The sequence below is a fragment of the Entelurus aequoreus genome, linkage group LG22, assembly GCF_033978785.1.
Source record: "Entelurus aequoreus isolate RoL-2023_Sb linkage group LG22, RoL_Eaeq_v1.1, whole genome shotgun sequence".
Lineage (NCBI taxonomy): Eukaryota > Metazoa > Chordata > Actinopteri > Syngnathiformes > Syngnathidae > Entelurus > Entelurus aequoreus.
This window is the reverse complement of record NC_084752.1, coordinates 846,874-866,847: the sequence shown is the minus strand read 5'-3', so window position 1 is coordinate 866,847 and position 19,974 is coordinate 846,874. Positions and strand designations below refer to the sequence as shown.

At 38.0% G+C, this 19,974-nt stretch overlaps 2 protein-coding genes across 10 annotated transcripts in view; one reads left to right on the top strand and one right to left on the bottom strand.

Moving 5' to 3' along the window:
* LOC133639586 (calcium uniporter protein, mitochondrial-like) overlaps positions 1–19,755 on the bottom strand; it is a 23,601-nt gene extending 3,846 nt beyond the window's left edge. Inside the window, exons 1-4 of the mRNA XM_062033024.1 lie at positions 19,318–19,755; positions 8,677–8,740; positions 8,446–8,613; positions 2,994–3,101 (exon numbers count right to left, since the gene is read on the bottom strand). Of these exons, the coding sequence (XP_061889008.1) occupies positions 2,994–3,101; positions 8,446–8,613; positions 8,677–8,740; positions 19,318–19,410 (433 nt within the window). The 5' untranslated portion in view covers positions 19,411–19,755. The remainder of the gene's footprint in view (positions 1–2,993; positions 3,102–8,445; positions 8,614–8,676; positions 8,741–19,317) is intronic.
* LOC133639584 (lymphoid enhancer-binding factor 1-like) overlaps positions 18,771–19,974 on the top strand; it is a 222,460-nt gene continuing 221,256 nt past the window's right edge. For 7 of the 9 annotated variants that reach the window (XM_062033018.1, XM_062033016.1, XM_062033021.1 and 4 more), the window contains exon 1: positions 18,771–19,793. The gene's annotated coding sequence lies outside the window, so the exon portion shown is untranslated. The remainder of the gene's footprint in view (positions 19,794–19,974) is intronic. The other 2 variants (XM_062033020.1, XM_062033017.1) reach the window with 1 other exon arrangement.

Sequence of the window (19,974 nt, the reverse complement as noted above, 5' to 3'; positions counted from 1 at the left end):
CTCGAGTCACAATGGAATTATTCACCTGCCCCAGATTTAAATATGGTACAGTCAAAACGCCTCACATCATAGCCTGAAAACCCCCCAGCAATCCCCAACTTTTTAACTTTACTTTCAGGAGAGTCATTTTCTTTTCGGCACTCTTGTCACAAAATAATTATTCACCTTGTCCCAGAATCAAACGATGGCACTTTCACATACGTTTATTAGTAATGTCTGATGTCAATTTCTGGCAAATACTGCACTCCACTATAACACATTTCTTTCTTTCTATTCGGCGCTCTAGTCACAATGTAAGCCAGGATTTCACATTTTTTACTTTCCCATGTGTTTTAGGAATGTCTGACGTTATGCTCCATGAAGTAGATCGTAGCCTGCAAACTGAATTTTTTTTATTTTTTTTTATAAGTGGCATTAATTCATTTTCTTTTCAGCACTATTTAATTAATACAATTTACAATTATAATATAATTGTAATAATTATAGGACAATAATCATTTAAACTAAAACTGGAAAAATAGCATTTATACAATTTTACTTTACCATTATATATGACTATATAAAAGCTTCAGAATGTCTTTTTTTTTTACATTGCATTTTTATTACTTACTTATCCCATCTATACTTGGTTTATTTCATAAATAAAATTGTATTAAATTCACACTCTAGTAGAGATGTCCGATAATATCGGCCTGCCGATATCGGCCGATATATGCGTTAAAATGTAATATCGGAAATTATCGGTATCGGTTTTTTTATTATCGGTATCGGTTTGGTTTTTTTTTTTTGGTTTTTTTAAAATTAAATCAACATAAAAAACACAAGATACACTTACAATTAGTGCACCAAGCCAAAAAACCTCCCTCCCCCATTTACACTCATTCACACAAAAGGGTTGTTTCTTTCTGTTATTAATATTCTGCTTCCTACATTATATATCAATATATATCAATACAGTCTGCAAGGGATACAGTCCGTAAGCACACATGATTGTGCGTGCTGCTGCTCCACTAATAGTACTAACCTTTAACACTTAATTTTACTCATTTTCATTCATTACTAGTTTCTATGTAACTGTTTTTATATTGTTTTACTTTCTTTTTTATTCAAGAAAATGTTTTTAATTTATCTTATTTTTTAAAAAGGACCTTATCTTCACCATACCTGGTTGTCCAAATTAGGCATAATAATGTGTTAATTCCACGACTGCATATATCGGTTGATATCGGTATCGGTTGATATCGGTATCGGTAATTAAAGAGTTGGACAATATCGGAATATCGGCAAAAAGCCATTATCGGACATCCCTACACTCTAGTCATGTCCCTCAGTCCTGTTACCCTAACATGTTGCCCCCTCTGAAAAGGTCACATGGTCCACAGGAAGTTGCATCATTCCGATTGTCTCCCCGCCAAAAGTAAGTCCACTCATTTATGTTTCTGTATATTCCAGTATATTTCCACTAGGAGGATACAATCTCAACACAGTCCTGTCACCTAAACTATTTTTGTTATGTTATTTTTAAAATCTATTTGGTTTAATCATTGCAATGTGTAGTGTCAACATGCTATTAGCATAAATACCATGTGAGTATATGTCATGTATTTCCTAATTCAATGCTAAAAACTCAGTCCTGTTACTCAAATAAGTAGGGGTGTGACGGTGCGTGTATTTGTATTGAACCGTTTCGGTACGGGGGTTTCGGTTTGGTTCGGAGGTGTACCGAACGAGTTTCCACACGGACATATTAAGTAGCCGCTTCCTTCTGCCTTTGTTTTTGTCAGTCCTCTACACAGCACCCAGCATTGTCCCGCCCACACAACCATCTGATTGGTTACAAACTGAGCGGTAACAGCAGTGCGTATTCAGAGCGCATGTAGTCAGTGCTTAGCGTTTAGCAGGTAATCATCAGGCGGCGGACTCTCCCCAAATGATAATAAACACCTCCCAGTCAACTACTAGTAACATCACTATGAGCCCGTTGACCTTCTAGAAATATAAAAGGCAGCTCAGCTCGCTCGCAGTCCTGGCTTGAGGTGAATGCTAATTCGCTTTTAGCGTAACGTTAGCTCATTTTGCGGTGTGTGTGTGTGTGTGTTATGGACAGCAAAGCCCTGTCTGTCTGTTAATTCACTTTACCTTTTTCTGTGTTGATTGAGCTGTGTTGAAGCAGCAAAAAAGGACATTATGTTAAATGAAGAGTTTCTGTCTCTGATAGTTGATATAATAATGTAAGTGCATCATTAAGCCTACATGAACTCCATGGTGTTCAGGGATGAATAGTCTCTCCTATTGCTATTGTACTATTTTTTCAGCTATAGTTCCATGAATCATTAGTAATGCAGCAGGCTAGTTTTAAATGGCAGGGTCCCTGCTATCACATGTTGATACAAATATAACATTTACATCATAAAAATCAACTACAGGCTTCCCAAATGCTGTAATAAATTAAGCATGATGAGTTGACTTGAAACTGTTTAATGTTGCACTTTTTATATGTAGAAGAAAAGTTTTGTCATTTTATTTAATCTGAGCAACAACTTGAGGCAGTTTAATGTTGATTAACGTGGGCAGAATTATTATAGTGTTCCCAATGTTAAAAGGATAAAGCCATTGTTTACACATTTGGTAAATAAATAACCAAAAAATGTATATTTTTCTGTTTTCTTACTTTACCGAAAATGAACCGAACCGTGACCTCTAAACCGAGGTATGTACCGAACCGAAATGTTTGTGTACCGTTACACCCCTACAAATAAGTCATCTTTGGCGTAGGAACCGGGTCAAAAATGAGATGGGCTGATACACGTTTTGAGGAGTTCAATGTTTGTTTTCATCAGATTTAAGTTGGGGGAACAAAACAGTAAAGAATTGAGAGCGTTCCAGCATGCAAATGGCAGCGATTCGTTGGAAAGAGTGTAAAACCAAGTAATACTGGTTTGACTGCTTCCTTTGTAATCTGACGACTGTTGCAAAGGCGAATAGTAGAATACCTTTGTCAGGAGAGCGCACGTTGTAAACCGTGTTGTTGATGACCAGCTTGAAGTCCTTGTCAATCAGCAGGCTATCTATCAGCGTGTTCCAGGCCACACGTTCACCAGCTGTTGCAAAGAAGTAACACAATTAGGAATCCTAAAGACACCATTTTCAGTGGTTGAACAACACGTGTACTATTGTTATACTGTACTGTACTGTACTGTACGCGGTAGTGTAGTGTCGTGTTGTTGCAAGTTAGAACAGAACAAGAAAGAGGGACTCAGTAAGCTTGTGGTTACACAATCACGTCAAGGTCGTAACCTCTTGGTGGAGATGATGAGTAGACAAGAGTCATCCAATGACTAACTCCAAGTAACAACCAAACAATGACACAACAGTACGGTGGGAGCTTTGTGTTGAAACGCCCTGAGATTGTGAAAAGTCACTAAGTCACAGGTCATCAAATCTGGCTCAGTTAGCACCTGCAGCAGGGGTGTCAAACTCATTTGAGCTCAGGGGCCGCATGGAATTTTGGTTGTGATTTTGTTTACAACTCAACTTGAATCTTGTGGGCGGGGCTAAATCTAAACAATATGTAGGAGCCTTTTTATCGATTAGGTGTTGGCTATAGTGACCAATAAAAAGGCTTCTAACATTGTTCAGATGAAGCCCCGCCCACAAGATTCATGTTTGGTCGTAATGAAAAAAATATTTGTAATCAAGAAGTTACCAATAAAAAAAACCAAAAACATTTGTGTGTAGAGAAATGTGTCTTTTTACGCATCAACCAGAAAATATTTACAAAAAAACATTTTTTTTTAAACATTCATTTGTTGCAAATGTATTTGGGGTTACAAAAGGGCGCGGCCACCGCTGCTGCTCACTGCTCCCCTCACCTCCCACGCTGCAAAAAGTCAGTGGTCAAAAACAAGAAAAAAAAATACAAAAATGAGGGGTATTTTATTTGAACTAAGCAAAATTATCTGCCAATAGAACAAGAAAATGTGGCTTGTCAAGACTTTCCAAAACAAGTCAAATGAGCTAACCTCAATGAACCCAAAAATAGCTTAAAATAAGTATATTCTCACTAATAACAAGTGCACTTTTCTTGGTAAGAAAAAAAAAGAGACCTTTTTGCGCAATATGTTGAAAAATATTCTTAAATGAAGTAAATGCTAGTGCCATTATCTTGACATAATGATATGCGCTCGGCATTACATTTCTTGAAAGCAGCAAACTTATACTAAAAACTAGTTTATTGTTCTTAATGGAAAGGCAACAAGGCAAGCGCTTGTTACTCTCGGTGTCTCCTAGCCGCTCAGGCAAATCATATGGTCTAAAAATGCATTTTTCCATGGATAACATGACATCATCATGCCAAGTGCGTGCTCTTTCAGTCAATTAGTGTGCATATATACAGCCCGGCCCCCGGCCAAACATTTTTTTATTGCAATTTTGAATAATTCATCTGAATGTGCATGAACTATTTCTGTACAAAATAGTTAGAAATGTCACATGTTAAATGTTTAAATATTAACTGTCAGTTTACTGTACTGTGCCAACTGTACTACTATATGAGTACCTATTTTCTACGAGCTGTATTACTGAGATCATTTAGGAGCAAAACACTTAAAACAAATAAAACACTAACATAAAATCTGCTTAGTGAGAAGAATTATCTTAGACAGAAAATAAGCAAATATCACCCTTATTTGAGGTACTCAATCTTACTTACATTTCAGTTTTTGCAGTGCAGGGGGTGATCAAGGGTGATGGGTCCAATGCAGAGAATAATTTCGCCACACCTAGTGTGTGTGTGACAATCATTGCTACTTTAACTTTAAATCATGTTTGCAAATATTTTTTTTAATTTAAAATCCATTATTTATGGTCTTAAAACCATTTTTTGTTTGGTTGCACACAATAGCTTTTTTCTCCATATCGAGGCCGCTTAGCACATAATGGCTGATGGTTGACAATAATGATAATAATAAAATAACATGGGACCTCCCTTCCAGGCACAGCAGTGATGATCAAGGTTGAGTACACACACTGCAAAAAGTCAGTGTTCAAAAACAAGAAAAAAAAATACAAAAATTTGGGGTATTTTATTTGAACTAAGCAAAATTATCTGCCAATAGAACAAGAAAATTTGGCTTGTCAAGACTTTCCAAAACAAGTAAAATTAGCTAACTTCAATGAACCCAAAAATAGCTTAAAATAAGTATATTCTCACTAATAACAAGTGCACTTTTCTTGGTAGAAAAAAAAAAGAGACCTTTTTGCTCAATATGTTGAAAAATATTCTTAAATGAAGTAAATGCTAGTGCCATTATCTTGACATAATGATATGCACTTAGCATCATGATTCTTTTTTTCATGCTTGAAGTAAGAAATTAAAATGATTACTTTAAAAAAAATAGTTTTACACTTGTGAGTGTTGATGACACAGCTTTTTGATATTCTAGTTTCAAGCATGTTTTACTCAATATAGCTCATCAAATCTCAGCAACAAGCTGTAATATCTTACTGACATCATTTAGGAGCAAAACACTTCAAACAAGTAAAACACTCTAACATCAAATCTGCTTAGTGAGAAGAATGATCTTATCAGACAGAAAATAAGCAAATATCACCATTATTTGACATATTTCATCTTACTTAGATTTCACTTTTTGCAGTGTAGCACATAATGGCTGATGGTTGACAATAATAATAATAAAATAACATGGGACGAGACCTCCCTTCCAGGCACAGCAGTGATGATCAAGTTTGAGTACACACACTGCAAAAAGTCAGTGTTCAAAAACAAGAAAAAAAAATACAAAAATGAGGGGTATTTTATTTGAACTAAGCAAAATTATCTGCCAATAGAACAAGAACATTTGGCTTGTCAAGACTTTCCAAAACAAGTAAAATTAGCTAACCTCAATGAACCCAAAAATAGCTTAAAATAAGTATATTCTCACAAGTGCACTTTTCTTGGTAGAAAAAAAAGAGACCTTTTTTCTCAATATGTTGAAAAATATTCTTAAATGAAGTAAATGCTAGTGCCATTATCTTGACATAATGATATGCGCTCGGCATCATGATTTGTTATTTCATGCTTGAAATAAGAAATGATGACTTTAAAAAAGTAGTTTTCTACTTGTGAGTGTTGATGACACAACAGTTGATATTCTAGTTTCAAGCATGTTTTACTCAATATAGCTCATCAAATCTCAGCAACAAGCTGTAATATCTTACTGACATCATTTAGGAGCAAAACACTTAAAACAAGTAAAACACTCTAACATCAAATCTGCTTAGTGAGAAGAATGATCTTAGACATAAAATAAGCAAATATCACCCTTATTTGAGGTATTCAATCTTACTTACATTTCAGTTTTTGCAGTGCAGGGGGTGATCAAGGGTGATGGGTCCAATGCAGAGAATAATTTCGCCACACCTAGTGTGTGTGTGACAATCATTGCTACTTTAACTTTAAATCATGTTTGCAAATATTTTTTTTAATTTAAAATCCATTATTTATGGTCTTAAAACCATTTTTTGTTTGGTTGCACACAATAGCTTTTTTCTCCATATCGAGGCCGCTTAGCACATAATGGCTGATGGTTGACAATAATGATAATAATAAAATAACATGGGACCTCCCTTCCAGGCACAGCAGTGATGATCAAGGTTGAGTACACACACTGCAAAAAGTCAGTGTTCAAAAACAAGAAAAAAAAATACAAAAATTTGGGGTATTTTATTTGAACTAAGCAAAATTATCTGCCAATAGAACAAGAAAATTTGGCTTGTCAAGACTTTCCAAAACAAGTAAAATTAGCTAACTTCAATGAACCCAAAAATAGCTTAAAATAAGTATATTCTCACTAATAACAAGTGCACTTTTCTTGGTAGAAAAAAAAAAGAGACCTTTTTGCTCAATATGTTGAAAAATATTCTTAAATGAAGTAAATGCTAGTGCCATTATCTTGACATAATGATATGCACTTAGCATCATGATTCTTTTTTTCATGCTTGAAGTAAGAAATTAAAATGATTACTTTAAAAAAAATAGTTTTACACTTGTGAGTGTTGATGACACAGCTTTTTGATATTCTAGTTTCAAGCATGTTTTACTCAATATAGCTCATCAAATCTCAGCAACAAGCTGTAATATCTTACTGACATCATTTAGGAGCAAAACACTTCAAACAAGTAAAACACTCTAACATCAAATCTGCTTAGTGAGAAGAATGATCTTATCAGACAGAAAATAAGCAAATATCACCATTATTTGACATATTTCATCTTACTTAGATTTCACTTTTTGCAGTGTAGCACATAATGGCTGATGGTTGACAATAATAATAATAAAATAACATGGGACGAGACCTCCCTTCCAGGCACAGCAGTGATGATCAAGTTTGAGTACACACACTGCAAAAAGTCAGTGTTCAAAAACAAGAAAAAAAAATACAAAAATGAGGGGTATTTTATTTGAACTAAGCAAAATTATCTGCCAATAGAACAAGAACATTTGGCTTGTCAAGACTTTCCAAAACAAGTAAAATTAGCTAACCTCAATGAACCCAAAAATAGCTTAAAATAAGTATATTCTCACAAGTGCACTTTTCTTGGTAGAAAAAAAAGAGACCTTTTTTCTCAATATGTTGAAAAATATTCTTAAATGAAGTAAATGCTAGTGCCATTATCTTGACATAATGATATGCGCTCGGCATCATGATTTGTTATTTCATGCTTGAAATAAGAAATGATGACTTTAAAAAAGTAGTTTTCTACTTGTGAGTGTTGATGACACAACAGTTGATATTCTAGTTTCAAGCATGTTTTACTCAATATAGCTCATCAAATCTCAGCAACAAGCTGTAATATCTTACTGACATCATTTAGGAGCAAAACAAGTAAAACACTCTAACATCAAATCTGCTTAGTGAGAAGAATGATCTTATCAGACAGAAAATAAGCAAATATCACCCTTATTTGAGGTATTTCATCTTACTTAGATTGCAGTTTTTGCAGTGTAGCACATAATGGCTGATAGTTGACAATAATAATAATAATAAAATAACATGTGACGAGACCTCCCTTCCAGGCACAGCGGTGATGATCAAGGTTGAGTACACAATTAGTTGCTTGGCAGCGGTTAGCTTCTTTTTACTCTTGTACGGCAGCTAAGAAAGGTTAGAACAGGTTCTTCGTTAAAGCGGAAGGCATTTAATGTTTGTAGAATTCCGGTTTAACAGCAGTTAACTTCTTTTTCATTCCAGTGTTACTTCAAATGTTCCTTGGAAAGTCGATGAAGCTTGCAGCATTATTTCCTGTCCGGGAAAAACCTGTTTGGAATTCAAACTTGCACGGAAGTGAGGCGAGTATTTGTGTGATGGCCGACAACTAACTTCCTTTTTGGACACGCTCCCACAGAAGCGGTTTGACGACATGTGAGGAATGCAGCGCTACCTTTGGACAGCACGGAGGCGGTGGCGCCGGGGTCCTCCCTCTGCAGCTCGCCGATGAGGTCGCCCACGGTCATGAGCATGGGCTGCAGGAAGAACAGACACGTCTCCGGCCTGCAGGTCAGCGGCACCTCCAGGGCCAGGCGGCCATATTTGTACTTGAGGGACACGTCTGTGAATAAGAAGAGGGAGGTCAGTGTCTCATTGTCATGTGAGTGCAGTAAGGTCATATTACCACTAGGAGGCGGGCTTGTGCTGCAGAAAAGAGCTGGACAAGTTCCCAGCAGAGGCGGTGGAACCTGGAAAGACAAGAAAGTCCATAAAATGAGGACACTCCTCTGACTAATAGTTTGAGCGGCAATGTAAACAAAGCAAAGACAACATTCTTACAGTCGCTGCATTTAATGCTGTACAATCCAACCTTTTTAGTGCACATTCTGCTGACTAACGTGCAAATTGTGTTTAAAGGTGCAGCATTTATTGCACCCTAAGGGGACAGCTCCACTTTCTAGTCAGCTTTTACTCAGAGGTCCTCCACAAATGCAGCATCAGACCCATAACCGTAAAATTGGCATTTATTCAACTGTGCCTTTTTTTACACAGCAGCACTTTTCTGCCCACTGAGAAGACTCTTTTACAGAGATTAGGGATGGGCCATATGGCCGAAAATCTGTATCGTGATATACACTACAGGCCAAAAGATTGGACATACCTTCTCATTCAATGTGTTTTCTTTATTTTCATGACTATTTATTTACATTCAGTGTTTCCCATAAACTGCCAAGATACCTGTGGCGGTGGGGGCGTGGCTATGGGCGTAGTCACATGACATCAAGTAATTTGCATAATTTACTACAATGATATGATTTTCTCTAAAAAGGCTCAAAAAATGTATACTTACTAATTAATAATAACAGTTTTGTTTTAAACGTCCATCCATCCATCCATCCATCCATCCATCCATCCATTTTACAATATAATTACAACACTTTATGTACATATTTATATACAGATTTGAACAGTAAGTTATTCACTGAAATATATTTATTAATTGTGGTTCTTACAAAAAATATATCTTATAAAATATAAAAGCTAAAATGTCTCTTAAATCTCTGCCCCTTTAATTAGTGCATACTAAATAATTTAACTTTAGCCTACTACTACAACCATATTATTTACCAGCAACATAAAGTGAAACAGAGGCAGAGGTGTCCTGCCACAGTCAGTAACAAATAAACAGGAAACAGTAGTGGTGGTAGATAGACACAGAGCTCCATCAAACATCTGATCCACTGAACAAAGAGCTCCAAAAATCTTGAACTTTAGACTGCCATCAGTTTTACTCCCTACACTTAACCATGTGTTTCCTACTGCCTGCAGACTTTGCACCCTTTGTTATATACACATAATAAATACATTTAATAAAGTCAAATACAAATAAGGCAACAAGAGAAGTATCCTACACTTCTCTTTTGTAAAGTAAATGTGAACAGCCGATATGGGCATCTACATCAACTATATGATTTGCCTGAAAAGCTGGAGAGGACAAAAAAAAAAAAAAAAAAAAAAAAATTTTTTTTTAATTTTATTTATTTATTTTTTTAAATATGTGGCGGACGGAATTCTTTCGTGGCGGGCCGCCACAAATAAATGAATGTGTGGGAAACCCTGACATTGTAGATCGTCACATCAAAACTATGAATGAACACATGTGGAGTTATGTACTTAACAAAAAAAGGTGAAATAACTGAAAACATGTTTTATATTCTAGTTTCTTCAAAATAGCCACGCTTTGTTCTGATTACTGCTTTGCACACTCTTGGCATTCTCTCCATGAGCTTCAAGAGGTAGTCACCTGAAATGGTTTTTACTTCACGGGTGTGCTTGCCTTGAAGCTCGCAGAGAGAATGCCAAGAGCGTCAGTCAACTCAGATGACTGTTATGATTAATATTAGCCTGCGTGTTATTTTGGTGAGTAAAAAATGCCAGCAAATGAATACATTTTCTGCACAGTCATGAGTAAAGCAAATGGATTCACTGGCAACTACGATCCAATAAATCTAATTAGTCCCTGACACTTAAAGATTTTGCTGCCAACATCTCTTGGGCACAAACCGGCTGCACACTTTTCTTTTAACCCCGGGTTAGGGACTTTTATTTTATGGTGGGAGTCTCGCTTGAATGCATCATTCCACACTAAACGCCTGAGGATGTGACAGCAGACCCCCCCCCCCCTTTTTTTTCTCCCCCCTTGTCCGTTTTGTCCTCCTGCTTAGGAGCCCGTTCAATCAATATGTTATTAAAAGCTGCATAGAGGCAACCCATGGGAAAGTGACACAACAGGAGATGTTAGAGGTTCACCAGACTCTGCATGTTGCTATGTATGTCATCTTCATATTCATTGTTATTACCTTATTGTCATTAGTTTTGGGCACAGTTTGACCCTGGTACAGACTACTGCTACATGCATGATTTCTTACACGGGTGAAGATGTTCCACTTGCACACTATTAGGCTTGCAGTAAGAGCTGTGCTCATTCATTTGTTAGTACTGCCCCCAAGTGGCCACAAAAGACCAGAGCGGCCAGGCTGAAACAATATTTGAGATCCATAATAATAATAATAATAATAATAGATTGTATTTGTAAAAAGCACTTTACATTGACTAAACAACCTCAAAGTGCTACAGTGTATTAAAAAAAATAAAAATAAAAAGCTAATAAAAAATAAATACAAATAAAAACTAGAACAGCTAACTAGCTAAAACTAGCATGCATATATCTAAAAAAAAAGGCTTTTTTAAAAAGAAGGGTTTTTAGGCCTTTTTTAAAAAAAAAGCATTCACAGTCTGTGGTGCCCTCAGGTGGTCAGGGAGAGCGTTCCACAGACCGGGAGCGGCGGAGCAGAAAGCCCGGTCTCCCATTGTTCGTAGCTTCGTCCTCGGAGATTCCATTCATCCATTTTTCTACCGCTTGTCCCTTTTGGGGTCGCGGGGGGTGCTGGAGCCTATCTCGGCTGCATTCGGGCGGTAGGCGGGGTACACCCTGGACAAGTCGCCACCTCATCGCAGGGCCAACACAGATAGACAGACCACATTCACACACTACACTGCAAAAAGTCAGTGTTCAAAAACAAGGAAAAAAATACACAAATGAGGGGTATTTTATTTGAACTAAGCTAAATTATCTGCCAATAGAACAAGAACATTTGGCTTGTCAAGACTTTCCAAAACAAGTCAAATTAGCTAACCTCAATGAACCCAAAAATACCTTAAAATAAGAATGTTCTCACTAATAACAAGTGTACTACTATATGAGTACGTATGTTCTATTGTTTCATTGAAAATAAAACAGCAAAGTCCATTTGGCTGTCATCGGTTTTAATTATGAGACACAATTGTGTCAAAGTCATGACTTTATTTTTGACATGCTTGAAATAAGAAATGATTACTTTGAAAAAGCAGTTTTATACTTGTGAGTGTTGATGACACAGCTTTGCAACAGTTGATTATTATTATTATAGAGGTTTATTTGAAATAGGGACAGATACAAAAGCATAGACATCTGAAACAGTCATCATAGTGTTTGTAGCCAAAGCTCATTTACAACACTTGTCCCCAACAACAACAACACAGATCCAACATCATTAAAATAGGAAAATAAAAAATAGAATGAGTCGATAATAATGATAATAGTAATAATAGATAAAAGCCAACAATAATAATAACACAGACAAAGTGCAGACTAGATAAAAATCAATTAGTAAAAATGATTATAGATATTCTAGTTTCAAGCATGTTTTACTCAATATAGCTCGTCAAATCTCAGCAACAAGCTGTAATATCTTACTGACATCATTTAGGAGCAAAACCCTTAAAACAAGTAAAACACTCTAACATAAAGTCTGCTTAGTGAGAAGAATGATCTTATCAGACAGAAAATAAGCAAATATCACCCTTATTTGAGATATTTCATCTTACTTAGATTTCACTTTTTGCAGTGTAGGCGCACTGTGTTAGAAGGCGCACTGTCGAGTTTTGAGAAAATGAAAGGATTTGTAAGTGCGCCTTATAGTCCGAAAAATACGGTAACTAAAATGGCATACACTGCATGATTCAAAAAGTGGCATTGAAAGTGTGTTATTTTGCAGTGCATTTGCCCAGTTTTACCACTGTCAATCCTAGTGTTCCCCTAAAACACGGTGGAGAACAAAGACGAATGCTTCACTGACTGCACTTCATCACAATGACAGCTGGGAGTAATTGAATTTTCTCTCATAGTGCGTTAGCCTTCCATTCCACTTCTTTCTCCACGCCCTCCTTCCCGCTTACGGCCAACAATGTGAGGTAGCAGCCGTGTAATGAGCACCTACTGTAGTTCTCTACGTCAGACTGTGCCTGGCTAGCGACTGGATTCATCATGTTGTAGTGCAGCTGCAGGGAGAAGGTGTCACAGCACTAACCATGATCATCGCTCAGGCAGGAAGCTGAGGTCGCACTTCATTCAGTGCAGAGCAACCAGAAGGCACCTTTTTTTTCCTGCTCGGCCCGGCCTTGATGGCATGCCGTGAATGCTTGAGTGACATCAGCTGACTGTTTGGGACGATATAAAGCAGGGTTTCCCACACATTCATTTATTTGTGGCGGCCCGCCACGAAAGAATTACGTCCGCCACAAAAAAAACAAATTAAAAATTTAAAAAAATTTAAAAAAATAAAATATATATATATATATATTTTTTTTTTTTTTGTCCTCTCCAGCTTCTCAGGCAAATCATATAGTTGATGTAGATGCCCATATCGGCTGTTCAGATTTACTTTACAAAAGAGAAGTGTAGGATACTTCTCTTGTTGCCTTATTTGTATTTGGCTTTATTAAATGTATTTATATTAGAAACACAACATGTGTATATAACAAAGGGTGCAAAGTCTGCAGGCAGTAGGAAACACATGGTTAAGTGTAGGGAGTAAAACTGATGGCAGTCTAAAGTTCAAGATTTTTGGAGCTCTTTGTTCAGTGGATCAGATGTTTGATGAAGCTCTGTGTCTATCTACCACCACTACTGTTTATTTGTTACTGACTGTGGCAGGACACCTCTGCCTCTGTTTCACTTTATGTTGCTGGTAAATAATATGCTTGTAGTAGTAGGCTAAAGTTAAATTATTTAGTATGCACTAATTAAAGGGGCAGAGCTTTGAGACATTTTAGCTTTTATATTTTATAAGATATATTTATTGTAAGAACCACAATTAATAAATATATTTCAGTGAATAACTTATTGTTGAAATCTGTATATAAATATGTACATAAAGTGTTGTAATTATATTGTAAAATGGATGGATGGACGTTTAAAACAAAACTGTTATTATTAATTAGTAAGTATACATTTTTTGAGCCTTTTAACAGAAAATCAAATCATTGTAGTAAAGTATGCAAATTACTCGATGATGTCATGGTGACCACGCCCCCACCGCCACAGGTATCTTGGCAGTTTATGGGAAACACTGTAAAGTGATGACTGAGAGCAGGTGGGAAAGCAGTGTTGATTTAAAAAGTGCACACGAGGGTAACGTTGGTAGTGCAGACTGTGGTTTGCTTCATTAAGTTAAAGTTAAAGTACCAATGATTGTCACACACACACACAATAGGCGTGGTGAAATTTGTCCTCTGCATTTGACCCAACCCCTTGTTCCACCCCCTGGGCAGTGAGGGGAGCAGTGAGCAGCAGCGGTGGCCGCGCCTGGGAATCATTTTTGGTGATTTAACCCCCAATTCCAACCCTTGATGCTGAGTGCCAAGCAGGGCTTGGCTCCCATTTTTATAGTCTTTGGTATGACTCGGCCGGGGTTTGAACTCACGACCTACCGATCTCAGGGCGGACACTCTAACCACAAGGCCACTGAGCATGGATGTCATTGAGGGGCGGCATGGCGTAGTGGGTAGAGCGGCTGTGCCAGCAACTTGAGGGTTGCAGGTTCGCTCCCCGCCTCTTGACATCCAAATCACTGCCGTTGTGTCCTTGGGCAGGACACTTCACCCTTGCCCCCTGTGCCGCGCACACTGGTGAATGAATGATAGGTGGTGGTCGGAGGGGCCGTAAGTACAAACTGGCAGCCTCGCTTCCGTCAGTCTACCCCAGGGCAGCTGTGGCTACAAATGTAGCTTACCACCACCAGGTGTAAATGAATGATGGCTTCCCACTTCCCTGTGAGCGCTTTGAGTATCTAACAATAGAAAAGCGCGATATAAAATCTAAGCCATTATTATTATTATAGGGCCACATCCCAGTTATGGATGCCATCAGAGGGCCGCTTTTAACAGTGAATAATTTACGAATTTGCCTATTCATTTTATTATGAAAAATGTTTTTCAATGTACACTGTAAAAAAAAATCTGTATATTTCACATTAAAATTCCGGTCACCATTTTTTAAAATGCAAAATCTACATTATATTACAGTAGATGAAAAACCGTACCCCCTGGGTACCGTATTTTTGGGACTATAAGTCGCAGTTTTTTTCATAGTTTGGCCGGGGGTGCGACTTATACTCAGGAGCGACTTGTGTGTGAAATGATTAACACATTAGCGTAAAATATCCAATAATATTATTGATGTCATTGACGTAAGAGACTAGACGTATAAGATTTCATGGGATTTAGCGATTAGGAGTGACAGATTGTTTGGTAAACGTATAGCATGTTCCTTGCCCGTATGTGGGCTCTGTACCGAGGATGTCGTTGTGGCTTGTACAGCCCTTTGAGACACTTGTGATTTAGGGCTATATAAATAAACATTGATTGATTGATTGATATATGTTATAGTTATTTGAATGACTCTTACCATAATATGTTACGTTAACATAGCAGTTGGTTATTTATGCCTCATATAACGTACACTTATTCAGCCTGTTGTTCACTATTCTTTACACATTTTAAATTGCCTTTCAAATGTCTATTCTTGCTGTTGGCTTTTATCAAATACATTTACCCAAAAAATGTGACTTATACTCCAGTGCGACTTATATATGTTTTTTTCCTTCTTTATTATGCATTTTCGGCCGGTGCGACTTATACTCCGGAGCGACTTATACTCCGGAGCGACTTATACTCCGTAAAATACGGTAATAACTTGTATAACACCCAAAAAACCTGTTGGGCGGTATAGCTCGGTTGGTAGAGCAGCCGTGCCAGCAACTTAAGGGTTCCAGGTTCGATCCCCGCTTCCGCCATCCTAGTCACTGCCGTTGTGTCCTTGGGCAAGACACTTTACCCACCTGCTCCCAGTGCCACCCACACTGCTTTAAATGTAACTTAGATATTGGGTTTCACTATGTAAAGCGCTTTGAGTCACTAGAGAAAAGCGCTATCCATCCATCCATTTTCTACCACTTGTCCCGTTTGGGGGTGCTGAAGCCTATCTCGCTCCAATCGGGCGGAAGGCGGGGTACACCCTGGACAAGTCGCCACCTCATCACAGGGCGAACATATATAGACAGACAACATTCACACTCATTGAAATACTTTCTATTAGGGGTGTAACGGTACGTGTATTTGTATTGAACCGTTTCGGTAAGGGGGTTTCGGTTCGGTTCGGAGATGTACCGAACGAGTTTCCACACGGACATATTAAGTAGCGTAACTTACGTTGTGTAAACAATGCACACTTAGGCACAACACACGGCATGCTAGCAGCTAACGGGCTAGGATAGACTGACCATACGTCCTCTTTTCACCGGACATGTCCTCTTTTGCGGAGCTGTCAGGGCGGACTTTCTTAAATGCCTCAAATGTCCGGCATTTGGAGTTAGGGTTGCGTGTATTTTCAATGTACGTTCAGGGTTAAGAAGGGGTTAAACACAAAACAAATTGTGCAGCATTGGTGAGGGAGGGGCAGAGACAGAGAGAGAGAGAGTTATGATAAACGCGCATGCGTCGCCAGGCTCTGCTTTTTATCCATAGATTTATCACTTTTAATTTTTTACTATCTATAGCAGGGGTGTCAAAAGTGTGCCTCGGAGGCCATTTGCGGCCCACAGCTAATGTTTTAAAGGCTCATTCTAAAAATACTATTCAAATAAACAAAAACATAACAAAAGTGAAATAAAAAAGCTTAAAGGTTAAATGTCATTTAGAAAAAGTTGCAATGTTGACTAATAAAACAAAGCTGTTTTTTTTTCTTTCAAACTGTCATTGCTCAAAACATAATATTGAATCAAAATCAATGTTATGATGAATTATTGACCTATCCAAGGTTCCCATTACTTCACATCAAATATTACACTAAGAAAAATATTTTTGGTGGAAGATTTTACAAATTTGGTAAATAAATAACCCAAAAATGTATATTTTGTTGTTTTCTTACTGTACCGAAAATGAACCGAACCGTGACCTCTAAACCGAGGTACGTACCGAACAGAAATGTTTGTGTACCGTTACACCCCTACTTTCTATAGTTCAAGACTTATGGTCATTTAAAAACAGCACTGCACATAATGGCGGCGACAGTTTTGATGTTAGAGGTCTACAAAAATGAAAATCTTAAGGGGCCGCATGTGGCCCGCGGGCCGTATTTTGCCCAGGTCTGCTGTAGATGATTAGCTTTATGCTCTCCATCTTTTTATGGTTAGTTAATTTAGTTATTAAATGAAATATCACACCTAGGCATATTCTCTCTGTATTCTACTGTGTGAATCCATGCACGGTCAACTAACAGGAAACGGATGGGGGGGGGGGCACTTGCTTGCCTGATAAAACACACAAAGTAAGCTAGACGGGACGATTTAACAGCGCAAACACGTACCGCCATCCAATCAAACGCGCCTGCAGCTTCTCTGCATCTTTCTCCAGCAGACGTTGCATCACCCGTGGAGCATATAGCAATCGTTTCACATTCACAAGTCCTAACAACTAACTGCCGCCGCTTACAGATTTTATGACCATTACTGCAATAAAAAAAAAAACGGGGAGAATCGAAGTGATTGTTTTTCATTTCATTTATTGCCAATTGGGGGAAGAAGTCATTATAAACAACTTGAGAGGTGAACCAATGTCCCGGAACATATTGGCTGAGCTTTGATAAATCTGGAGAGAATCTTGACATAATGCACACTTTGCGTCTTTCCACACAATCCTTCAACCGGGACGCCATTACTCATTCGTCCTTCACTGCTTCACGCAGGAGATGATGCTCATTGATGGTCCAAGTGATAAATGAAAAGATGACACTTTTACCAGCTGATTGATACCTCTGTGACTGATGACGTGATGCAGAGTTGGCAAAAGATGCTAGCCACCTGTATAGGAGCATGCATAATGCAAGGAAAAGTGTTTTGTCTAGGGAAACCTAGGCGAATCATTAAAGTCTAAAAGCACATTGATCGAGCTTAATTGTGGTCTCTCTTCCCTAAACTGGAAGGTAATTGAATGAGCACACTGATGAGTTCATCATGTACAGTAGTAATAAACATCAGCGAGGCGGACGTGTTTGGACTACCGAAAGCCCCGCAGACCTTAGTAATGGACTTAAATTATTTATCTGTTGTTCTGTTTGACGTGCATGGAGAGAAAAAAAACTGCCAATATAATAATGATACAGTGGCAAAACAGAATTATTGATGCACTTCTTTATATTCTGCTCTATCAAAGCACAATAATAACACAACCACCAATATCACTGGTTTACTAGGAGTGTGCAGGGACGGTAAACATTCGAATACAAATATTTATTTCAGACTGTTTCCAAAATAAATGGTAATAATGAATGTGTGTCTATTATTGTCAATTGTGAGGTGATTAGAATTACAAACACAATTCTTAATCAGTTTGGTCAGATTGTTTTTTTTTCATCTCTGCAATTCATAGACGGTCCCTAGAACAGTGTTTTTCAACCACTGTGCCGTGGGAGATTAAGTAATTTCACCTAATTGGGTTAAAAATATTTTTTGCAAACCAGTAATTATAATCCGCAAATGTGTTGTTGAGTGTCTGTGCTGTCTAGAGCTCGGCAGAGTAACCGTGTAATACTCTTCCGTATCAGTAGGTGGCAGCAGGTAGCTAATTGCTTTGTAGATGTTGGAAACAGCGGGAGGCAGGGTGCAGGTAAAAAGGCATCCTAATGCTTAAACCAAAAATAAACAAAAGGTGAGTGCTCCTAAGAAAAGGCATTGAAGCTTAGGGAAGGCTATGCAGAACCAAACTAAAACTGAACTGGCTACAAAGTAAACAAAAACAGAATGCTGGACGACAGCAAAGACTTACTGTGGAGCAAAGACGGCGTCCACAAAGTACAACCGAACATGACATGACAATCAACAATGTCCCCACATAGAAGGATAAAAACAACTGAAATATTCTTGATTGCTAAAACAAAGTAGATGCGGGAAATATCGCTCAAAGGAAGACGTGAAACTGCTACAGGAAAATACCCCCCAAAAAAGAAAAAGCCACCAAAATAGGAGCGCAAGACAAGAACTGAAACACTTGTTTAAAGTCATATCCAACAATTGCGACAACGACTTTTTCCTGTCAACTGAGTTTTGCTTTTTAATGATTTCTGCTGGTGGTTTGCCTACGCATTTTTTCAAGGCAAAAAATGTGCCTTGGTTCAAAAAAGGTTGAAAAACACTGACCAAGAAGATCTCAGACATTGATGTTATTTTGTCCCGAGGAAGTGTACTTTCGATGAAAATTGCATTTAGGCAAACTAAAGTTTCAAAATAGAAACTCCGTGACATTTTAGTTTTTAAAGAGAAATACATGAATGCATTTATTCAAATTTATAGAAAGTGAGTGAATCGAAAACATTCCGAGTTAAAAAAAAAAAAAAAAAGGAGCGGGAGTAGTGACGAATGAGGCAACGAGTGAAGGAAAATGTATTTACCTTGTGAAGAAATGTGGCAGGGCGAGGCCGAGTCGCACGAAGACTTCCCAAAAGTCTTCCAGCAACTTTGCTGACTATCCGCGTCGAGGCCATTTTTCAAGCGCCAACCGTATTCAGCAGTCTACTTCAGTCCATTCTGCTTGAAAACCAGCCTGCTGTGCGTTGCTATAAACTCCGAAAAAAGAGTACAATGTGTAGGAAAGGAGAGGCCAGAAGACGGCACGTCAACAGCGGGACAGCAGAAGCCACAGCCCAGTTTCCTCTTTGGCTGACGTCCCCTCCCTCTGGCTGCACTTTCCAGCTGCTAGTTTTGTCTTACTGTGTGTGTGAGTGTGTGTGAGAGGGCAGAACCACCGGCTGGGGAGGCGAGAGAAAAGAAAAGTGAGTGCGGGAGCTTCAATGTTGAAACCACCGCGTCATTTGTGACGCTAATTGCTAACAGCTAGCTAGCCAGCTAGCTCGTCTACAGTTAAATGGTGAGCATTTTTGCTTAGTCATTAGCATTTTGCATATCAACCTTAAAACTACTAACACTACAGCAGAGGTTCTCAAACTTGTTTCCACCAAGTACACTGCAAAAAGTCAGTGTTAAAAAACAAGAAAAAAATATACAAAAATAAGGGGTATTTTATTTGAACTAAGCAAAATTATCTGCCA